This window comes from Bos taurus, chromosome 16 (assembly GCF_002263795.3).
Source record: "Bos taurus isolate L1 Dominette 01449 registration number 42190680 breed Hereford chromosome 16, ARS-UCD2.0, whole genome shotgun sequence".
NCBI classification, from domain to species: Eukaryota; Metazoa; Chordata; class Mammalia; order Artiodactyla; family Bovidae; genus Bos; species Bos taurus.
The window spans coordinates 28,931,556-28,950,524 of NC_037343.1; the positions used below are offsets into that span (position 1 = coordinate 28,931,556).

Genomic DNA, 18,969 nt, shown 5'->3' on the forward strand with positions numbered 1-18,969 from the left:
TGTCTGGCTCAGCCTGGGAGGCTCTGTTGCCTCGGCTCTGTAATTAAGAATGAAATAGGGGGACTCTTTACCCCCACTCTCGGTGTCTATGCTGAGAGCTTTGTACTTTCCTCCTCTTTAATAAATCCTATTTACTTGCTACCATGAAGAAAAAAAAGAATGAAATAACATGTGACACGAGGCAGGAGCTGGTCCCCAGGCCGGCCAGGGGACCAGCCTCTCATTTCTCACATGGAGCTTTGACTCCACCCAGGACCTCCCGAGGGATGGAGGCCGTGCAGGTGGTTGGAGGTTCACCTCAAATCAAGGCACCAGATGGGAGCACCCCCAGTGCCTGTGTGTGAGTCAACGTTGACAAAGGTTGGCCTGGGAGCTGGTTTTGCGGCTTGAATGCAAACCAAGGGAGCCTGCAAGGGGGAGTGGACTCAGCACAGGCCTGTGCTGTGTGATCTTGGGCAGCCCAGGACCCACTCTGGACAATGAGCGGTTAGATCTGTATAATCTTCACGTCCCTCCAGAGACTGCTTCTCAACCATGGCTGTCTCCTTCAGATCGTAATCATCCCAGATGTGCCTCTATTTTATTTCCACTCCATTGTACTGTTTCCCCTAAGAAGATCCTGAGATGTGTTAGTTCAGTGTCAGCAGCAGTTGAGTAAAACAAAAGCACCATCGGGGTATGCATGTGTGTGTGAGTGTGTGCATGGGTGTGCAATCCCCTTCCTGACCACAGCCTGACCAAGGGCAGGACCTCAGACTCTGTAATTTCACTACTGCCATAGAGCAGCTTGTGGTTCCAGGAAAACGTGTTCTTTTTTTGTTTTTTCCGTGTTTTAGTGGGAAAACTGGTTGCTCCCGCCAGGTGGCCCTGAGGTCCCCAGAATGTGTTCAATAAGAGGTCCCTCGGGCTCCACATGGGAGCAGTTAGAGGTAGATTCCAGACATGGACAGGACGGGGAAAGAAAAGAAACCAAACTGGCCCCTTTGGAAGTGGCTCACACACCATCTCTGGGCTGGGCTGGTGTTCCAGGTCCTGTGGTCAGTGGCTCAGTGGCTCGGTGATGCTCAGACCACCTCTGCCCCAGGCTTGGGCTCGGCCTGAGGTGGACTATGCGCTGATGGGGGTGGACACACCTGGCGAGAGCCTGCTTCCCTGTGCCCTGGCTCTGCAGCTGTCATGCCACCAGGGGGGTGGTCAGAGCAGCAGGAACCCCTTCCCACAGCTCTGGGGAGTGGCCTTCACCCCCTCTAATGAAGACACCATAGCCCCTGCTGGTGATGACCAGAAGTGCCTCCATGACTGCACTGACCTTTGTCTGAAGCAGGTCTGACTGATGCTTTAGCAGCTGGAGGTGGCCGCTCCAGCCACTTTCTCCTCTTGAGCACTCTCCCATTTCCCAGAGTTCTGCGTTCAGGCACATAGCCCCCATCACCCTGGTCCCCTCTCCCTGGATTACGTGGAGCCTCCCATCATTTGCCAGCTTCAGGGCTTCTGCTTAATCCTTGTCCTACGAGCTGCCACTGCACTGCCAGAACACCCTCTCCGGCCTCCCAGGCTCTCTGGTCCTTCTCCCCTCAGCCCTTGAATCTCCACAACCCCCACACTCTGCTTGTGGTGGGCTGAGCCCTCACTCCCAGCGCCTCAGAATGTGACTATGCTTGGAGACAGGTCCTTTGAACAGGGGATTATTCTGAAATGAAGCCATTAACATGGCCCCAATCCAACCCGATGGGTGTCGTTATAAGAAGGGAAAGTATTGGGTTGGTCAAAAAGTTCCTTTGGTTTTAAAGTAAAAATAAAAGACACATTTTTCATTTTTCACCAAGAACTTTATTGAACAACTATTCACCATTATGTTCCACCTACCTTCTGCCATTTTTCAGGCAACTTCATAATTCCATCTTCTTAAAACATTTTATCTTTCTGAGCAAACAACTGTCCCAAGTGCCTTTTAAAGTATTCCAGGGAATTGACATTTTTTTCTATTAAGAGAATTTTGTAAAGATCAAAATAAATGGAAATCTGAAGGTGCAGTGTATGGTGAGTACGGCAGATGAATCAGAACTTTCCAGATAAGCTGTAACAGATTTTGCCTGATCATCAAAGAACGTGAGGTCTTGCGTTATCCTGATGGGAGATCATGCTTTTTCTGTTGACTAATTTCTTTCTGTTAAATGCTGCTTTCAGTTGGCCTAATTGGGAGCAGTACTTGTTGGAAGTAATCATTTGGTTTTCTAGAAGGAGCTCATAATAGAGGGCTCCCTTGGCAATGCCACCATATACACAACATCATCTTCTCTGGATGAAGACTGGTCTTTGGTATGGTTGGTGGTGATTCATTTTGCTTGCCCCATGATCTCTTACAGTCCACATTGTTATACAGTATCCACTTTTTCATCACCCATCACAATTTGTTTTAAAAATGGAATATTTTCACTGCATTTAAGTAGAGATTCACACACAGAAATACGGTCAAGAAGGTTTATTTCGCTTATGTGGAACCCAGACATCAAAGTGATTAACATAACCAAGCTGGTGCAACTGATTTTCAGTGCTTGATTTGGATATTTTGAGTACATCAGCTATCTCCTGCATCACATAACATTGTTGTTCTTGATGTTTCAATTGCATCGCTATAAACTTTAACTGGTCTACCTGTGGCGCATCCTCCAGCAAGAAAGCTCTAGTACGAAATTTCACAAACCCCTTTTGACATTCAATCAGTCACAGGACCTTCTTCATACGCTGCACAAATCTTTTTTTGCATTTCAGTTGTATTTTTACCTTTCCTGAAATAAAAAAGCATAATATGCTGAAAATGTTGCTTTTTTCTTCCATCTTCAATATTAAAATGGCTACACAAAAACTCCGGAGAAGGCAATGGCAATCCACTCCAGTACTCTTGCCTGGAAAATCCCATGGACGGAGGAGCCTGGTAGGCTGCAGACCATGAGGTCGCTAAGAGTCGGACATGACTGAGCGACTTCACTTTCCCTTTTCACTTTCATGCATTGGAGAAGGAAATGGCAACCCACTTCAGTGTTCTTGCCTGGAGAATCCCAGGGACGGGGGAGCCTGGTGGGCTGCCGTCTATGGGGTCGCACAGAGTCGGACATGACTGAAGCAACTTGCTGCTGCTGCTGCTGCTGCTGCTAAGTCGCTTCAGTCGTGTCCGACTCTGTGCGACCCCATGGACGGCAGCCCACCAGGCTCCTCCGTCCAAAGGATTAGCAGCAGTCAATTTTTTTGACTCATCAATTTTTTTTTTTTAATGCATGCTGGTAGGACAACTGTCACAATACAATGTTACAAAATTGTTTCAAAAGAAGTTAAAGACAACCAAGTGCTACTAGGGGCTTCCCAGCTGGCGCTAGTGGTAAAGAACCCGTTTGCCAATACAGTTTGCCAATAGACATAAGAGTCGCAGGTTCGATCCCTGGGTCAGGAAGATTCCCCCTGGAGAAGGGCATGGCAACCCACCCAGTGTTCTTGCCCGTAGAATCCCATGGACAGAGAGCCTGGCGGGCTATAGTCCATGGTGTCGCAAAGAGTTGGACACGACTGAAGCGACTTGGCATGCACACAAGCGCTATTACAGCCATCTCACAAGAAAAGAATGAACGAATATTTTAGCCACCATAGGACACAGATGCAGAGAAGGCCCTGTGAGGACACAGCAAGAAGGCAAATGTCTACCTGCCTAGGAAGAAACAGACCTTGCTGACACCGCAAATTGGAGCTTCCAGCCTCCAAAATTATGAGACAATGAACACCTTTTGCTTAAGCCATCCAGTCTGCAGTGGTTAGTTAGAGTGGCCCTAGCAAGCTAATATTTTGCTTTTCTCACACAGATGCCCACAAAGCTCCAACTCTGTTTAGCTCTAATGTATGGCACTGGGTTGCAAATCCACATCTGGTTCTAGAAGCTTCTTCTGAGGTTGCTCTTCAGAGGTCTCCACCTCACCCTTGCCTCACCCCAAGTGGAACTCCTGACAGCAGAGAGGGGTGAACACAGGCTCTGGCCTCTACTGCAGCCCTAGGGCAAACAGGTGAGCCTCGATTTCCTCCTTGTAAAAGTGGGGATCAGAATGCCCACTCAACAGAGGTGCATGCAACGATCTGGGAAGAATTGTGTAAAGGCCTAGCCCTGAGTTTGACCCTTACTTGGGACTCAACAAATGGCAGCTGTTGTTTTTATTATTTCTCTTAAACCTGACCCAGTTTTTCCCAGGTCGGTTCCTAGAGCCACCAAGCCGGGAGTCTTGGAGGGGCCTCCACACCCTCTCCCGCCACGTGCCTCCCCCACTCCTGGAGCTGACCTGTGTTTGCTTCATTAGCTCAACAATCCTTATCCAGCACCTACTAAACAACAGCCATTATGCTCTCCTCATTGAACAGGCAGCCTGGAGGAAGCCTGTGGGCGGGAAGGAGCTTCAGCTTATCTGCACCTTCATTAAACAAATTGATTTTTAAACAATCAGCTACTGGAGAATGGGGTGTGTTGAGGGAAGTGAGGGAGGGATCCTTAAGCCGGTGGATCACCCTCTTCAGCTGGTCTCTCATCTTCTCCCCAGATAGCGGCAAGACTCAAGTTACAGTTCCCGGAGGCTTCCAGAATTTCCTTTCTTCAGCAAACATAGACCTGATCCCTTCCTGCTTAAAATCTCCCTGGCTGCTGCTGCTTTCAGTGGGCCCGCGTCTACACAGAGCAGTGCGTAGACGGTCTCCCGCCTATCGTCCAGTCCTGCACCCTTCACACTTGCCAAGTGAGAGTCGCTGGGCCTCTGTCCACCTCCAGACCTGGACACAGGCAGTGCTTGTCCCCCGGTGTCACTCCTTAGTCCACTTTTGCTTGTAGCCACCTCTGTCTGGAGAACTCCTGTTATCCTTCAAGAACCATCGCCAACATCCCTTCCTTCATCAGATTTCCAAACACCTCTCTGCTCCCAGGGTGCCTCACTGCCCCCATCAGAGCATTTATCACCTTGTAATCTGGAGTTTGCAGTGACTTATTTGTGTCTATTTCCCTGCTAGATCAGGAACCCCATCAGGGCAGGAAGAGACCAGGTCTGATAACATTTGCTGCTCCGGGGCTGGGCACACAGTGGTGCCCCTGGTGAGCAGACTGAATGAAGGAATGGCAGAAAGAAGCAGGTGGTTCGAACTAAGCCAGGTGCCTCGTGCGCCTCCTCCCACTGAATCCTCACACAGCTGAGGAGGCACAGGGTAACAGGAGAGCCAGCCACCCTCTCTGCCCTGCGTGGCTTGGGATACTGACACCAAACCACAGAGCGTGCCGTACCTGAACAATTTGCGTTTTCTGGGTCCACAATGAGCTCTACATGAACATACATTGACTGGTCATCACGCAGGTATTCTTCTCTGGTCTTCATCTTTTTTCTGGTCTATCTCCATGGATACCTAGGAATGTTGGCTGTGACCACAGTCAGCTCAATTCAACAACTGTTTCTCAAGTCCTGGGCAGTGGCTCCCACACTGCTGAGGCTTGGAATCGCTGACTCTGAGGTTTTAAGTTGGAGATGAGGATCTGCCACATTTACGGAAGTGGAAAAGACAAGGAGAAGCCATTTCCAGTGGCGGAGATAGGGTGAGCACAGTGAGGGGCATATGGGGAAGGATAGGTCTGGGGCCCAGATTTTCGAGAGTCAAGGGTAACAAGATTGGAAATGAAAATGCTAGTTTCCTCTACATTTCCCTTAGTTTACAAAAAGGCAGGTGACAGGCTGGTTTGAGAACCAGGTCTGGAGCCAGTGGTGCCCAGGGAACAGGGACCATGCGCACACTTGGGCCTGAGCTCCACCAGGCCCTGGCTCTGGATCTGTCCTGCTTAATTTCCCTGAGTTTCAGATTCCTGCATGATTGTAGTAAAAATAACAGCAAACTCCAGTCATTAGCTCTCACCTCCTGCCAGACACCAAGCCCAGCCCTTTATCTCATCTAATCCTCATCTCAACCCTCCCAGGTGGGGACTGTTATCATCCTTATGCAGCAGATAGGAGCCTGGAAGGTAAGTAACTTGCCCAAGGCCACAGGACCACCGAATAATCTGACTCTCAAAGCCACTTTTTTCTCCCTAGTTTTATTGAGATATAATTGACATAGAGCACTGCGTAAGTTTAAGGTGAACAATATAATGATTTGACTTACATACATCATGAAATAGGCTTCCCAGGTGGCACAGTGGTAAAGAATCCACCTGCCGATGCAGGAGATGCAAGAAATGCTGATTCAATCCCTAGGCCAAGATGATCCCCTGAAGCAGGAAACAGCAACCTGCCTCAGTATTATCGCCTGAAAAAAATTCCATGGACAGAGGAGCCTGGCAGTTTACAGCCCATGGGGTCTCAAAGAGTTGGACACGACTGAGCGACTGAGCGCAGCACACATCATGAAATAGGCTTAGTGAACACCCATCATCTCATAAGATATTAAAGAAATAGGGAAACATTTTTCCCTTGTGATGATAACTCTTAGGACTCTCTTAACTTCCATTTATAATGGTACAGCAGTGTTAATTACCTTCATCATGTTGTACACTACATCCCGTTGTTCAGTCGCTAAGTCGTTTCCGACTCTTCGTGACCCCATGAACCGCAGCATGCTAAGCTTCCCTGTTCTTCACCATCTCCCAGAGTTTGCTCAAACTCATGTCCATTGAGTCAGTGATACTATCCAACCGTCTCATCCTCTGTCATCTCCTTCTTCTCTTGCCCTCAATTTTCTCCAGCATTATGGTATTTTCCAATGAGTTGGCTTCTTACATCAGGCGGCCAAGTACTTATTTATTCAAGGCTTCTTCTTGAACAAGACTGTTGTGTATGGTGTGTATTGACTGAGATGACCTCTGAGAAGCCTGCATCCTGGGGCCCTTGAGAAAGTGCCTGGGACGCCCAGGGGAGGAACCCAGGTGTGGGCATCCAGGTTTCTCGCTTTTCCCACCAGGGAAGATGATGCTGAGGGGAAGAGGGCTAAGGCTGCCCAGCAGAAGATGCAGGTGCTTCCCTCCGTACCAATACTAAGCTGCTTTGTTACGTGAATACATGCAATCATATACTGCAGCCAGCACGCAACGCACCAAGCTGAATCCGTGCCTATGACCGGTTTTTCCCCAGGGCACAGGCGCTCTGGCTTTTACAGCAGGAATCACACAGCCTGGGTGCTCAGCGGCTGGCGTCTGGCGCCCTCTAGTGGCGCTGGGAGCCTTTCCTAGGCAGCTGAGCGGTCGGAATGGGTCTGGGCAGCCAGGACAAGCTTCCTCCTGGGCCTACCTTGTAAAGGGTATCTTTAGGAGCCACCTACCTACTGTTGCTGAGAACCCGTCTGTGAAATGAGTGGGGGAAAACTGGAAAGAGGACTTGAAATCCAATAGCTGCAATTCTGGCCTCGGATCCTCCCCGTTGCCTTAGCTCTTCCTGTTTGAGATGGGGGTGCCCATAACCTCCCCACCGCCTCTCAAGATCCTGTGAGAATCCTATTGGACATGATGGGTGACAGCACCTTGCCAGCTCAATAGCACCACTAACAAGCAAAGTAGTGTGTTCATAAGTGAAGTACGAACAGAGTGGGGTCCAGGATGCTAAGGACCTGTGAAGGGCTGGGAGCAGGGGAAGGAGATGGGGCAGAAGAGCCAGGGGGACGGGAGGCATCTGCAGGAGAGGAGGTGGTGTGTGAACAGGGGGGTATGGCGGGGCTTCCTGGGGACAGGCCCACGTTTGTTGGGCAAGGGGAGCCTTCTGGGGGAGAGGTGGGCAATGGCTTTGGAAAAGGAAGCCATAAATAATTAATTGCTCATTTCCTTTCTCTTAATTCAAAATGACAAATTAGTTTCCATACTAAAATGAAAAATTAAAATGTTTACTTCTCTGAGAGGGTCTCCCAATGGCTTGGTACCCTCAAAACAAGATCTTCATCCCCAGTGAAGGCTGTAATGAGGCCAGTCCTGACCCTGCTGTGTTCTGGGTTCCTTTCCCAGGCACCTGCCAGGGACCCCTACACTTTATCCCCTGCCTGCATCCCTACCCAGGCTAGTTTTCTGGTCATTCCTTGTGTTCCGGCAGGAAGACCCCTCATCTAGGTCAGTCAGTGAGGGCAGCCGTGCTCGGCTGAGGCAGGACAGTTCAGTGTTTCAGAAAAAGGATCTTGGTTTCTAGCATCCAGGCTTTTCCCTTCATTGGCTTTGTTCATACCAGCTCTAAACCTCAGTGTTACCATAAATAAGATGGGGAAATAGTAACTACATCATAATTATTCATTTAAAGATTAAATGAGATCACTTGTATTGCACATATAATAGAGTGCCTGGTACTTAGGAAGAAAATATGTTAGTTTATTAAGGAAGTTTCTGTTTTAGGTTATAAATAAAATGCTGCTTGACAAGAAATGTTGACCAGGCTTCCCTTCTCAGGAAAGGGGAAACCTTGCCTTGTGGGGTTGCAGAAAGGGGCAAGGTGGGAGGGAGAGGAGGACGTTGGGGGTGAGAGGTGGGGGGCGGGACACAGACCTCCATGTCAGGGCAATGCTGTCATCTGCCAAGGTGCCACCGGGCTGTGCTCTGACTCAGGCTTCACTAAGGCTTTACCTGAAGCAGAGACCACCCTGGGAGAAGCGCAGACCATTAGTGTTATTTTTCCATTTTAATGGATAATAATCAATTGAAATCAAAGCAGATGAATGACTTGCATGAGGTCATCTGGCCAGTGAAGATTAGAACCCAGACCTTTGATTCAGGGTGACTGGAAACTGAGAGGTGCAGAGGTTTCTCAGCATCTCCAGGTCACCGCTACTGACATACCTCGATTGATAAGAAAAGTCTCTGATGTCTCATCAAAAGTATTACTGCTGCAGCCCACCGAGTGCATTTCTGGTTTTATTTTCAAGGAAGAGAGCATTTATCCATGTAGAAAGTGTGTTAGTCTCTCAGTCGTGCCCAACCGACTCTTTGCGACCCCGTGGACTGTAGCCTGCCAGGCTCCTCTGTCCATGGAGTTCTCCAGCAAGAATACTGGAGTGGGTTGCCATTCCCTTCTCCAGGCAATCTTCCTGACCCAGGGATCAAACAAATGTCACTTGCGTCTTCTGTATTGCAGGAGGACTCTTTACTGTCTAAGCCACCAGGGAAGTCCTATTGAAAACTGTTAGGAAATTGATTTCCATTCCTGTCCCTTTTTACTTAAACATTCCTGAGGTGCTTCCCTCTTACCTAAAGGACTCCAAAGCCATATGAAATGGCTGATACCTTTGAGGTGTCCTCATGCTGAAAAAGCTCTCAGGTAGCCCTGGGGGAGGGACAGGGTGCACTAACTGAGGTGGCCTCAAGACAGAGTGGCGAGGATAGAAATTCACTGTGTCCCTCACATCGCAGCCAATCAGGCATGAGAGGAGCATCTCACACGTGCTCAGTAAACACTCACTGATTGAATAAGAGGAAGTGGTAGCCCAACAAACAGTGGATTACCAGATCCAGAGACAGGCTGTGAGCTGCATGGGGCTTTCACCTCAGTAAACCAGATGCCTCAGGAGGCACAGCAAGAAATAGCCCAAACTGACATTAAAAAAAAAAAAAAAATATATATATATATATATATATATTATTGAAGTATAGTTGACATACAGTGTTTTAGGTGCACAGCAAGGTGATTCAGTTATACATACACATGTATATTATTTTAAAAATTATTTTCCATTGTAAGTTATTAAAAGATATTGACTATGTTCCCTATGCTATACAGCCGAAACTGACATTTAAGCAGGAGAGATTTCGTTCATTCATTATGACTGCAGGCATTCATTCAGCTGCGTTTACTGAATGTCAAGCTCTAGGACCAGGAGGGATGGTCTACAGCCCAGCCCGTCCCCGACCGCTGGAAGCACCCAAACTGGTGGGGGAACCAGACAGGAAAACAGATGATTATTACGCGACGGACGTGGTGTCATTAGAGAGGAGTCAGTGGTTTCACAGGAGCCTAGAGCCAGGCTCCAGCCCATCCTGAGGGCTCGAGACCCAGAAGGTGGGCTGAGGTGGAAGAAAGAGACTGATGCCCAGAAGACCCATCTGTCTACCTTTGCCAAGGAGGACATGCTCATGCCCAGAGTGTTCCTGGATGCAGTTCAAGACGAGAGTGGGGCACTCCGGTAGTGCCAGCCCTGACTGACCACCTCAAGGAGATGTGTCATGCTAGAGCACTGCACAGCCGGGGCAGCCTGGCAGCCCCTGAAGGTTTGCAGGATGTATTTGGTGACTAGGTGACACCTTCATACGATTCCTAAATCAGTACAGTACAGAAAGGATTATAATGAGATATCTTACTCCCGCACCTGCCCCCATCTGCTTCCTTCCCTGTGTCCCCCAGTACCCCGCTTCTTGGTGTCTGTGTAGCCTTTGAGGGTTTCCTCACCCAATTTTGTATCCCCACTTTCATTTTTAAAATTTATTTATCTATTTGGCTGTACGAGTCTTAGTTGCAGAATGCAAACTCTTAGTTATGGTACATGGGATCTAATTCCCTGAACAGGGATCAAATCCAGCCTCCTGCATTGGGAGCTCAGAGGCTTAGCCACTGGACCACCAGCAAAGTTCCCTCCCCATCTCTTACGTAAAGGTAGCACACCATCCACTCTGGCTTAGACCTTGCATTTTATTTTCAGAACACTCCTGATCTCACATTGACACGATATCCATTCTGCCTACGTTCTGGTTTATTGGTGAAAGCAAGCACAAGTTAAGGCTTTAAGAACTTAGATACAGAGGAAGGCCTGTCTACACCACGGGAACGCTGAGGGAAGAGGCCAGGCAGGCTCTCCTGTGTGCCTGCCCAGAGAGTTGCTTAGTAACTGACGGTCACATGGGAACAAGGATGAAGGAGGGTATGTTTGTGTCCCACAAACGGCCTGCTGGTGGGGATTGGTGAAAACATTTTTCAGTCTTTCAACCATGGAGATCCTGTCTGCTTATCGTAAGCAACAATCTAAAGCAAAATAAAGAAAGAAATTAAGCAAGAAAGTAACCTCAATCCCACTTCCCCAAAGTAACTATTGCTAACATCTGGGCCAGAGGTTCATGCCCCCATTTCACAGGAGAGCAAAACTGAGGCAATGGATGCAGGAGTGCTGGGGGTTGGTGTCCTGAGAGAAGCCAGTTATGAAATGGGGTTGCACCTGCTCTAGGCCCGGCTGCTCCCATAGTTGGGGGAACAGGGAGGGCTTGGTGCGGGGAGAGGGTTGGTTGGCCCCTTCCTCACTCTTTACCTGTCTCCGTGCTGCCTCTTCCTCTGCCTTCTCATGTTTTCCACTTCTCCTTCCTGTGTCCACACCTGTCCTCGGCCCTTGTGCAATTCAGAACAAGAACTGAGTCTCACTGACTAGGGCACACCCCGGCCTCGCAGGGCACTCGGCACAGAGGGCGTTCAGCACGCTTCTTGAAAGGCTGCGCTGACCTCCAACACCAGCTCTTGCTCCTGAAAGGTTTGCAGGGGGCATCTGGGTGTTCTCCTGGTGGCTCAGGCCACACGCTCCGGACCTTCTGGCCAGGGTGTCCACTGGGAGCTGCCGGCCCCTGGCTCTGCCTGCCTGCGTCTCCGGCCCCTGGACAGTCAGCCCTGTAAGAAGGCGGGCAACTGAGGTGGCAGGCCTGAGGCCCTGTGGAAAGGTGACTGGAACTGTTTCCCTAGAGAGGCCCTCTTTACTCATGCCCTGGAGGACTGGGGCCACAGACATCCTGAGTGAAACCTAGTCCTGACCGTACATACCTGGTCAAAGATCAGAAGAAAAGGGCAGGGGGTTCCTGAGCAGGTGAGGACTCACCTGAGCCAGGTGGACTCATACCAGGCATGACTGGGGCCTGGCGGTTAGGAGGTCCTCAGTAAATGTATGTTGGTGGATTTAGGCCTGGGAGGGGGGTGACCCTGCAGGGGGTGGAGGAGATGAGGGGACAGTATCCTGTCACCTAAGACAGCTTGTCAGCAGGCTTGGTGCAGAAAGGACAGAATTTGGTATCAGACATGGATTTGAGTCCTGGTACCACTTCCTAGCTAATTAAACTAGGGAAACATATTTCCTTTTTTTAAAGCTTTATGAAGTATAACTTACATACCATAAAATTCATCACTTTAAGTGTACAATTTGACAACAATGTACAGGTCTTTGCAACCATCTCCATAATCTGATTTTGCCTGCATTCTTAGTTGGTTCAGTTGTGTCTGACCCTTTGCGATCCCATGGACTGTGGCCCTCCAGGCTCCTCTGTCCATGGGACTTCCCAGGCAAGAATACTAGAGTGGGTTGCCATGCTCTCCTCCAGGGGATCTTTCCCACCCAGGGATTGAACCTGTGTCTCCTGCATTGGCAGGTGGATTCTTTACCACTGAGCCACCTGGGAAGGCCTGTAGCATATGTATTTCTCATTTATTATTGAATAATACCCATTGTGTGTATTACAGTTTATCCTTTCATCGGTTTTTCAACATTTGGGTTATTTTCAATTCTTGGCTGTTTTGAGTAATGCTGCCATAATATCCATGTGTAAGTTTTTGTGTGGATATATTTTCTTCTCTCAGATTGATACCTACAAGTGGAATTGCCTGGCCACTCTGTTTAACTTTTTGAGAATCTACCAAACTGTCTTCCAAAGTTGCTTCACCATTTTACATCCCCACCAGATACACAAGAGTTCTAACTTCTCCATATCCTTGACAACATTTGTCATTATCCTTTTTAATGAAGCGCCACACTAGTGGGTGTGAAGTGTTCTCTCACTGGGCTTTGATTGAAAATGGTAACCCACTCCAGTATGCTTGTTTATGGACAGAGGAGTATGGTGGGCTACAGTCCATGGGGTCACAGAGTTGAGCATGACTGAGCAATTAACACTTGACTTTCATAACTAATGGGGTTGAGCATCTCTTCACGCACTTATTTGCCATCTGTAAATCTTCCTTGGTGAGATGTCTATTAACATCTTTAGGGGCCACTTATTTAACCTCTTACTCTTAAAAAAGTCTAGCACCTAAAGCCATGAAACTTTATGTAGAGGGTTTGCAAAGGGGCTGCTGTATAATGAGGCGCTTAAAGATGAGTTTTCAGTATTGTTGTACTTGTCACTTTGGCCCCATGGGCTCACGGGTTTGGAGTTGGAGCCCAGCTGCCCTCCCTCTTCACTGGAGGGTGAAGGACGAGCTCCACCAGCACCAGGGTCCACATGTTCTAGATGTTTCTACTGAGCCATTCCACACGGTCTCATTTCATACTCACCAGAACCTTTTGAAGGATGACCTCTGTATTTACAGGGATGAAATCCTGTGGTCAGAGATACTCAGTAACTTCTCCGTGGTCACCTAGTTAAAACTGGTGGAAATTAAGACGTGAACTCAGAGCTGCTGCTGAAGCCAAAGCCACAGGCAGGTGCTGCTGGGGAAGAGCACCAGGCATACAGCCTGCACAGGGAAACCACAGGACTGACCAGCAACTCAACTGGGGTAAGTCGCTCATCTCCTCTAGCCTCAGTATCTTCTATAAAGTGAGGAAAAGAATAGTTCCTCCCTCGGAGGGCACTTGTCTGGATCTGATGCAGTGCTTGGCCCACTGCAAGGCAGGCAGCTTCCTCCTGTCTGGGATGCTGCCCACTCCCCGCCCCCCCAGAGTGGGGATGAGCATTGGCCCACCTGACCCTGGGGCTGGGCTGGAGCAGAGTGTCATTCAGCTGTCAGGGCCTGGCCCCTTATTTCTTCTCATCCCTACTTCCTGCCTATAGATAGTGCCCTCCTGCTGAAGCCAGGAACACCTGGCAAGGAACTCAAGTTCTCTAAGATGATGATTTGAGATTACGCATAAGAAAAGCAAGGTAATAAAAAATAAAACTTTATTAAAGCAGCCAAACTTAGCAACATTGAATAACACATTTTCAATGGTATACCTGTGAAGCAAGAGTTAAATATAACACAGTCTAAGATGTGCATTTCTGATTGTGATAATTCTAAGTCACTCACTTCTTTTCCTTTTACCAATTCAAAAAGTCCTTGTCATGTTTCGTACACCTTGACTCAGCAACAAACTGACCCTGCTGTGGGCTCCAGTGGGAGGACCCCAGTTGAAGGGGTCATCCACTGAAGGTCACCAGGCCTGCCTACGCAGCTGGGCCTCTGAATGGAGTCCCAGCCGCCCTCTCCTGCAACTGTGTGAGGTCTGCAGGGCTGCATCTGGTTTCCAGCCACCCCTTCAGAGCATCTTCTAACATGAGACAGGAGGGGAAACCAGCGCTGCTGGGTCTAACAGACGGAAGGAGGTTTATCATGAGGACCTGAAGCTGATTGAGCCCCCGCAGCCGAGGGCTCTGGACACAGGGGAGAGCAGACCCAGGCTGCCTTAGTCCTTCTTGCCTCCTGGGACTGGGCTTCTCGTGAGGAGCTTCCCTGAGCTGGTTGGGGTCAGTGTGGTCACTGTGGGGGATTCCAGCTTCACTCTGTCCAGGAGGGTCTTCTTGAGGGCAGCTGGGGAGATCTTCTCTTGGTCAGCCATGGACTGCAGCTCTCTGCAGGCAAAACCCCAAGAGGTTGAAGGAGCTAGAGCTAGATACACAAGGTCTCCCCATCCACTTAACCCCAACCCTTGTTGACTTGATACCACCCGAACTTAGAACCCCAAACCAAACACTCCCCGAAACTTCTCAGAAGTGCTATTTAACTAAGTATGGCTTACTACACGGATGCAGAGCTTCAAGTGGTATCTGTGATCAGCTAGGGAGAGAGAGAGTGGGGAAAAAAAAAAAATCACAGAATTGGGGGTCAAAGACTTGAAGTCTAATCCTACCTCCATCACTTACTAGCTGTTTGACTTTGGGAAAGCTGTTATCTCTAAACCTCAACTTCCTCATCTGGAAATCAAAGTTAAACCTCAGTTATCAGAACTGTGTAAGAATTACATGAAGTAAGGCCTGCAAACCCTTAAGCTAACAGAGTCTAATAAGTGGGTTATTAACAGAGCACAGACTCCGGCACTGCTAATGGGACCACAGAAGGCAGATCGTGTAAGACACTGACAGCCCACATGGGGCTGGCTCCAAGTGGAGGGCCTGGGTGGAAAAGGAGAGCAACCCACCGTGTTCGGATACAGGAGGCCTCAACCGCATTGATGAGCAGGGAGCGGAAGCCCCCGCTCTCTAGGAAGTGCAGGGCGTGGATGGTGGCCCCCCCAGGGGAGCACACGTTGTCCTTGAGCTGGCCGGGATGCTGTTCTGAGTCCAGCAGCATCTTGGCAGCTCCCTAGGGCAGGAAGGGCCATTAGAGGAGAAAATTGCAGGTGCCCCTTGGGATGAGCTTCTCCAAACACATTCCTCCCCAATCCCTACCCCAGCTTCCCCACCAAGCCCTGCCCTGGCTCAGAGAGCCCTAAGAATCCCATCCCATCCCCACACCGGGGTCCAGAACACGCAGGGAGAAGATACTAACCAGCAAGGCCTGGGCCCCCAGTCGGACGGCCAGGCGCCGTGGCAGGCCCATCTTCACCCCACCGTCAGCCAATGCGTCCAGGGCCATGAACGCCTGTGAAGACACTCACTGAGCCCCGGGGCTGCAGGTACTCAGGGGCACACACTAGGGTCTTTTCCTGACAACTAGCTCCAAGGGTCAACCTCCTCCACCAGACAGCCTCGCCCAAGAGGTGGGCGACACCCCCAGCCCAGGCTTGCCTGCCAGCCCAGCTTGCATCCCAGGGTCCCCAGAGGGCTGAGTATATGAGGGCCTCACATAGGCAGGCCCGCTGCCGCTGAGCCCTGTGACGGCATCGATCAGGTCCTCCTCCACCTCCGTGCAGAAGCCCACGCTGCTCATGAGCTGCTCCAGGAGCTGCCCGTCCTCCACCAAGGCGTGGGTGCCTGTGGCATACACTGTTGCACCCTCCCGCACCAACACAGGTGTGTTGGTCATGCAGCGGATCACTTTGGGTGCCGGCTGGAACGCCATCAGCTTCTGGGGTGAAGGCAGAGGGCCGAGTGAACTGCCAGTCCCACCAGCACCCACCCCCTCCTCCCACCAACAGGGGCGCCGGGGCTGAGATGGACACCTTTTCCACAGAGCTGATGGTGACGCCAGCCGCACAGGACACCACGATGTGCCTGGCCTGGACGTCGGCACCGATCTCGTCCAGGATAAAGGGGATGATGTGTGGCTTCACGGCCAGGAACAGGACGTCACTGTGCCTGACCGTCTCCTTGTTGCTCCGGGTCAGGTTCACACCCATCTTCTGCAGGAGGAGACCACCAGGCTCACACTCTGTGGCAGCCTCATGAGCCCTGGTCCTCTCAAGGAGCAGCTGAACCCCTCCAAGCTCACGTGGCCAAGGGCAGCCTGGAATTCCCTGCCCTGTTCCCCTCAGAGTTAGCCCCTACCCCCATTGCCTCGAAGTTTTCCAGTGTTGCTACTGGGCAAGTGAGTGCTGGACATGGACAAGCTTCCCATGGCAAACAGGAAATCGCTGTCCCCCATCCCCACCAGTTCTCTGGCACCCAAGGCACCCCTCTGCCAGGTGAGATGTCTCCATGGTTGAAAAATGGCACAGGTAAAGGGAAAGGTGAAATGCTGGTGCCCAATGGTCAGAAGCAGGGCTCTATCCCAAGCCTGGACACTTGTTCATCAGGGTGCCTGGTCTCTGTGTGGTCCAGGGGTGGAATGGAGGACACCCCTCTAAGACTTCACACTAAGAAACAAGGCCGTCCGGTGATGACAGTCCCGGCCATCCCAGGCCCAGACACTGCCTGTTACCTGCCGCCTGCCTCGTTAGCCATCCTCTCCCACACTGCTCAGGTTCTGGGTGAAGACTTGGGATATTCTTTGTTTAGAAAGAGGGAAAACTAACTTGCCAGGTTCTTTCCCAACATGCTCATTTACGCCTCAGAATAGCTCAGCAAAGTGACTACTGTGGGCTTCATTTTATAAATGCGGAAACTGAGGCTCAGAGCACCTAAGTACCTTAACTGCTTAAGCTAAGTACCTCAGCTAAGTACCTTAACTGAGCTAGTGGATGAAGCAAAGTGAGTATTTTATTGGGTACCTACTATGTGCTAGGTGCTTTTCACACATCAAAATCTCAACTAACCTTGTGTCTGGATTGGAACCCAAGTCGACCAACCCAGTCGTGCCTGGCTGCTCGCACAACCCTGAGCTCCCCAGGAAAGATGCAGGATAGTGATGCTCCTGGTGGGAAGGTCAGCGCCGGGCACGGAACAGCACAGGGGTTCAGCTCATCAGGCCACCCTTCTCCTGGGTCTCCACCCCCTTCCCCAAACCCTCATGCCCCACCTACCCTGAGAGCGGACACCGTGGGCAGGTCCATTTCCGGGGAGCTGGCTATTATTTTGTGAGCCGACAGGATGCCTACAGAAGACAGGGTTTTTCAACTGGGGATCATGGCCCACCCGGTTCCCATGTTTTCCCTGGGAGAGCAGAGTCAAAACCCACGCCACTCCGACCGTTATGGAGACGGTCGCTGGTGACCCCCTACCCCTTAATCCCTTATTAGGGATTTAGGAATCCTTAATTCCCTAGCAGACGCAAGTTCCCCTTTCTTCATTCCCTCACGTTCGTGCGGCGGAGGGCGGTCACAAGCTAAGCTGTGGACCTTCCGCGCACCCGCCTCCCGCCTTCAGGCGCTTACCTGCGGCCGTGAAGCCCCGCGCCAAGGCGCAGGCCAGCTGGCCGGCGCCGATGAAACCCACGCTCATGGTTATCCGGGCTCCGCGTCTGCCCGGCCGCCGCAGGAGTCCGCTCAGAGGGGCCCTGAGAGAAACGTGGAGAACCGAGAGCGTAGTCGGCCCGGCGACGAGGAGCCAGATCCCGCGAAACGCTCGCAGCTTCCGGCGTCTATTCCACAACCCCGCCTCTCTCACGCTCACCTACGACGCCACAGGGTTCCAAACGGCCCCGCCCTGCCAGGGGGACCAATCCACGGCCGGGACGGGGACGTGTGCACGCCTTCTGACACAGGATTAGTGGGCGGAAGCTCCGTCCCAGCGCGCGAAGCCCGGATCTAAGCGTCGCGGACGCCCCCGCCCTGGGTGTCCCCGGAGCCCCGCCCCCACCTCAGGGCGGAGATTGCCGTTGGCACCCGTGCACGGCCCTAGGCTGAGGCCGGCGGCGAGGTCTGGCTTATATTATTTCTGGCGCTGTCCGTCAGCCGCCTTTCGAAAGCTAGAGAAACTCTCCAGGTTGCTGATTTGAGGGGACGAATGTGACGCTCCCGGTGAGGCTTTAGACTGGAGCTTGGAGGCCCGTGGGCTACAAACCAGGCTTCTCGGTGCACCCGGGGATTATCTACGTTGGAGCTGGGAGTTCCCCTGCTACCGCCCGCACCGTCTCGGCACGCGCGGGGAGGCGGTGGAGAAGCCCTGGTTATTGACTTGAACTTACGTGAGTCTGAGTGAACTCCGGGAGTTGGTGATGGATAGGGAGACCTGGCGTGCTGCGATTCATGGGGTCGCAAAGAGTCGGACACGACTGAGCGACTGATCTGATCCGACATGGTTTACGCGATTGGTCTTTCTTAACTAGGATTGCAAACAGAACCAGTTCCTCTGTTTAGGAAATGATGGGCTCCTTCAGTTCAGTCGCTCAGTCATGTCCGACTCTTTGCGACCCCATGAATTGCAGCACGCCAGGCCTCCCTGTCCATCACCAACTCCAGGAGTTCACTCAAGCTCACGTCCATCGAGTCGGTGATGCCATCCAGCCATCTCATCTTCTGTCGTCCCCTTCTCCTCCTGCCCCCGCCTCCCAGCATCAGGGTCTTTTCCAGTGAGTCAACTTTTCGCATGAGGTGGCCAAAGTACTGGAGTTTCAGCTTTAGCATCATTCCTTCTAATGAACACCCAGGACTGATCTCCTTTAGAATGGACTGGTTGGATCTCCTTACAGGCCAAGGGACTCTCAAGAGTCTTCTCCAACACCACAGTTCAAAAGCTCAGCT

The 18,969-nt window shown here is 51.0% G+C and overlaps 1 protein-coding gene and 2 long non-coding RNA genes across 4 annotated transcripts; 1 reads left to right on the forward strand and 2 right to left on the reverse strand.

Moving 5' to 3' along the window:
• Positions 1–2,467: 2,467 nt before the first annotated feature.
• LOC112441822 (uncharacterized) lies at positions 2,468–5,414 on the reverse strand. The gene is made up of 2 exons (XR_003029712.2): positions 5,303–5,414; positions 2,468–2,789 (listed from the first exon to the last, which is right to left on the reverse strand). It is a non-coding gene; the product is annotated as an uncharacterized lncRNA (long non-coding RNA).
• Positions 5,415–5,431: 17 nt separating this feature from the next.
• LOC112441823 (uncharacterized) lies at positions 5,432–14,146 on the forward strand. 2 transcript variants are annotated; one of them, XR_009490831.1, is made up of 4 exons: positions 5,432–5,608; positions 5,984–6,028; positions 13,302–13,490; positions 13,766–14,146. It is a non-coding gene; the product is annotated as an uncharacterized lncRNA (long non-coding RNA). The 2 variants fall into 2 exon arrangements; XR_003029713.2 differs by lacking the exon at positions 5,984–6,028 and having other exon boundaries at positions 5,435–5,608.
• On the reverse strand, positions 13,857–17,820 carry PYCR2 (pyrroline-5-carboxylate reductase 2). Its single transcript, NM_001075181.1, has 7 exons — positions 17,662–17,820; positions 17,311–17,381; positions 16,072–16,251; positions 15,756–15,977; positions 15,459–15,551; positions 15,109–15,272; positions 13,857–14,542 (listed from the first exon to the last, which is right to left on the reverse strand). The coding sequence occupies exons 1-7, from the start codon at positions 17,726–17,728 to the stop codon at positions 14,377–14,379; spliced, it is 963 nt and encodes a 320-aa protein (NP_001068649.1). The 5' UTR covers positions 17,729–17,820; the 3' UTR covers positions 13,857–14,376.
• Between the last annotated feature and the right edge of the window lie 1,149 nt (positions 17,821–18,969).